A 2,484-nucleotide genomic window follows, 5' to 3' on the forward strand; every position below is an offset into this window, starting at 1 on the left:
TATATAAATGCTTCGCAGACAGAATTGGAGGATAATTACTAACTGAAATGCTTTATTTAGTGGAATTTTCAAAACAAAATATTTTTCAAGAGTAAACTTTTTGTTTGCAAAAGAAGGGTCTAATCCCCATTTTTGTTGGAAAAGCTTATTGCAAGCTTAACCATTGTTGCTTAAAGAATTAAGATGGAGAATAGGTAATGGTCTTGATGTAAGGGTTTGGAAGTAACCTTACTATTGCTGGGTTAATCAAGCGACCTCCTATTAGAATTCTTTCTCCCCACGGATGTAAAACAGATCTTCAAGATTCATTTGAGCATAACTAAGCAAGAAGATAAACTAATTTGGCATTTTAATAAGACAAGAAAGTATAATGTTAAATATGGCTATTATGTTGTTGTTTATGTTGATAATAGTGCAGCCAATTATGCTACGCCAGGTGAGTGGAAGCTCCATGTACCTCCAAAATTCAAGAACTTTTTAAGGAGATTATTAAGAGGGATCTTGCCAACAAAATTAAATCTTAGGCAAAAATCGTTGATATTAATGCTTACTGTATTTATTGCTCAAATGTGGAGAACACTAATGTCAATGATTTTTGGAGCTTTATTTGGCAAACTCCAATACAAGACTTAAAGGAGAAAGTCTCTATTGTGGCATGGAGTATATGGACACGACGTAATTGGCTCCTATGATATAATATATTGTCGAGTGCAGATGAAGTAGTGGAAGCTGGGTTAATGGTTTTGAGTGAATGGAAGACTTTTCAAGCTAGGATAGGATAGAGAACATTCGCAGACATGTTTCGATTCCCACTTGGAATTATTTACTGCATTTAAAAATTATTTTAAATTAAAATATTTTAAATTATTTACTGCATTTAAAAATTTTATTAAGATTTAAATATATAAATTTATTAATATATTTTATTTTTTAAATTAAAATTAAAAAATAAAACATAAATTATTTTATTAAAATAATACAAAATATTATTCATAAAAAATATTTTCTACATATAAATTATTTTCCACAAATAAATAAAGTCTTCAACTAAATTAAGCTTAAAATTGAAACTTTTGAACTAATAAGAAAAAAACAAAGGCTAAATTAAACTTTACCAATAAGTATAAGGGTGAAATTGAACCTTTAACCACTTGGAAAGCATACAGGAAAAATTACATTACACTTAAATTACACAGATCTGAAAACTGAATAAAGAAAAAGAAAAAAGAAAAAAAAACACAAAATAATATTGGAAAATGAGCCATCATTTCACTTGATTTCCTCTGAATCATGACCTTGAGAACATATCCTGAATGAATCAGCAATATATATCAAATGCTATAGATGTTAGATAAACAGAGAAAATATACCCATTCTTGGTTGGACTTCTGCTAAGGATTATCAATCCTCCTTCCACACATGGCGTATATGAGCAATCTTATCACATTCCCCACCAAGATTATCCTTAATCCTTGATGATACCATTGGCAATTTTGTTAATTTTAATTCACGAAGAGTCCCAACATGCTGAAGTCCATGAGGAAGCATCTTTAAATTTCTACAGGATCTGATTTCCAAGTCTTTCAGGCTAGGCAGTGCTCCTTCCTCCACATTCCACTCCTCCAGCAGCTCGAGCTCCCAGAGCTTTAGGATTTCAAGCTTTGGAAATCCTCCAAAACTGCAGAGCATTTTCTTTCCAATGAAGGATTTGGACAAGAGTCTAATGATTTTGAGGTTGGGTAGCTTGTACAATGCTTGCATTGGATCCTCTACTAATCCGGATGCTGACAAGGTGAGTTCAATCAGGCTCTTTGGTAACTCAGATACAAGGTGCTGATTCTTTAGCTTTCCAACCAAATATATATTGGAAAGTTTCACATGCTCTATCAAAGACTGCAACTGCAGATCCCATGGCTGGCCTGATTCATCAAATGATTTCAACCTTAAGCATTGAAGTTGTTTTAGTTTTACAACCCAGTTGGCCACATTATCCAGTTGTAAGGACATTGCTGCATTTTGAGAGGGCGCAGATATCTTACATTTCATTCCCAATTTTGTAATATTCAATGAAGTGTGCAGGCCATTTCTCACAGGACTATCCTCATCCACAAATGCACCCCAGAGCGTTTGAAGGTGATCAAGCATAATTTAGCCACATTTTTATCATAATTATTATTGCTTATTTACACATTTTTCAGTTTAATTTATAGTTTTTATCTTGTTTTTACAGAAAAAGAAGAAATTGAAAAATGGAAGAAAAAGTGCAGAAAATTCACAAAAGGATGATTTGCCCAGTGCTTTGCCCAAGATCACCAGATATCTGCTCCAATCACTGCCCAGATCAAGCTAAAGCAGAAATCCGGAGGCAACAGGCAGCAGTGATTTGCCAAGTGATTTGCCCCAGACACTCGAAGATCACTGGCCAAATCACTCGCAGAGACATAGAGGACTGACTCACAGAGGCAGTGATTTGCCCAGTGATTT

The 2,484-nt window shown here is 33.7% G+C and overlaps 1 protein-coding gene across 1 annotated transcript; it reads right to left on the reverse strand.

Moving 5' to 3' along the window:
* Nucleotides 1-1,042: 1,042 nt before the first annotated feature.
* LOC110607880 (probable disease resistance protein RF9) lies at nucleotides 1,043-2,145 on the reverse strand. The gene is made up of 2 exons (XM_021747044.2): nucleotides 1,371-2,145; nucleotides 1,043-1,309 (listed from the first exon to the last, which is right to left on the reverse strand). Exon 1 carries the CDS (start codon nucleotides 2,143-2,145, stop codon nucleotides 1,402-1,404), a length of 744 nt encoding a protein of 247 aa, XP_021602736.1. The 3' UTR covers nucleotides 1,043-1,309; nucleotides 1,371-1,401.
* Between the last annotated feature and the right edge of the window lie 339 nt (nucleotides 2,146-2,484).

Source organism: Manihot esculenta, chromosome 11 (genome assembly GCF_001659605.2).
Source record: "Manihot esculenta cultivar AM560-2 chromosome 11, M.esculenta_v8, whole genome shotgun sequence".
Lineage (NCBI taxonomy): Eukaryota > Viridiplantae > Streptophyta > Magnoliopsida > Malpighiales > Euphorbiaceae > Manihot > Manihot esculenta.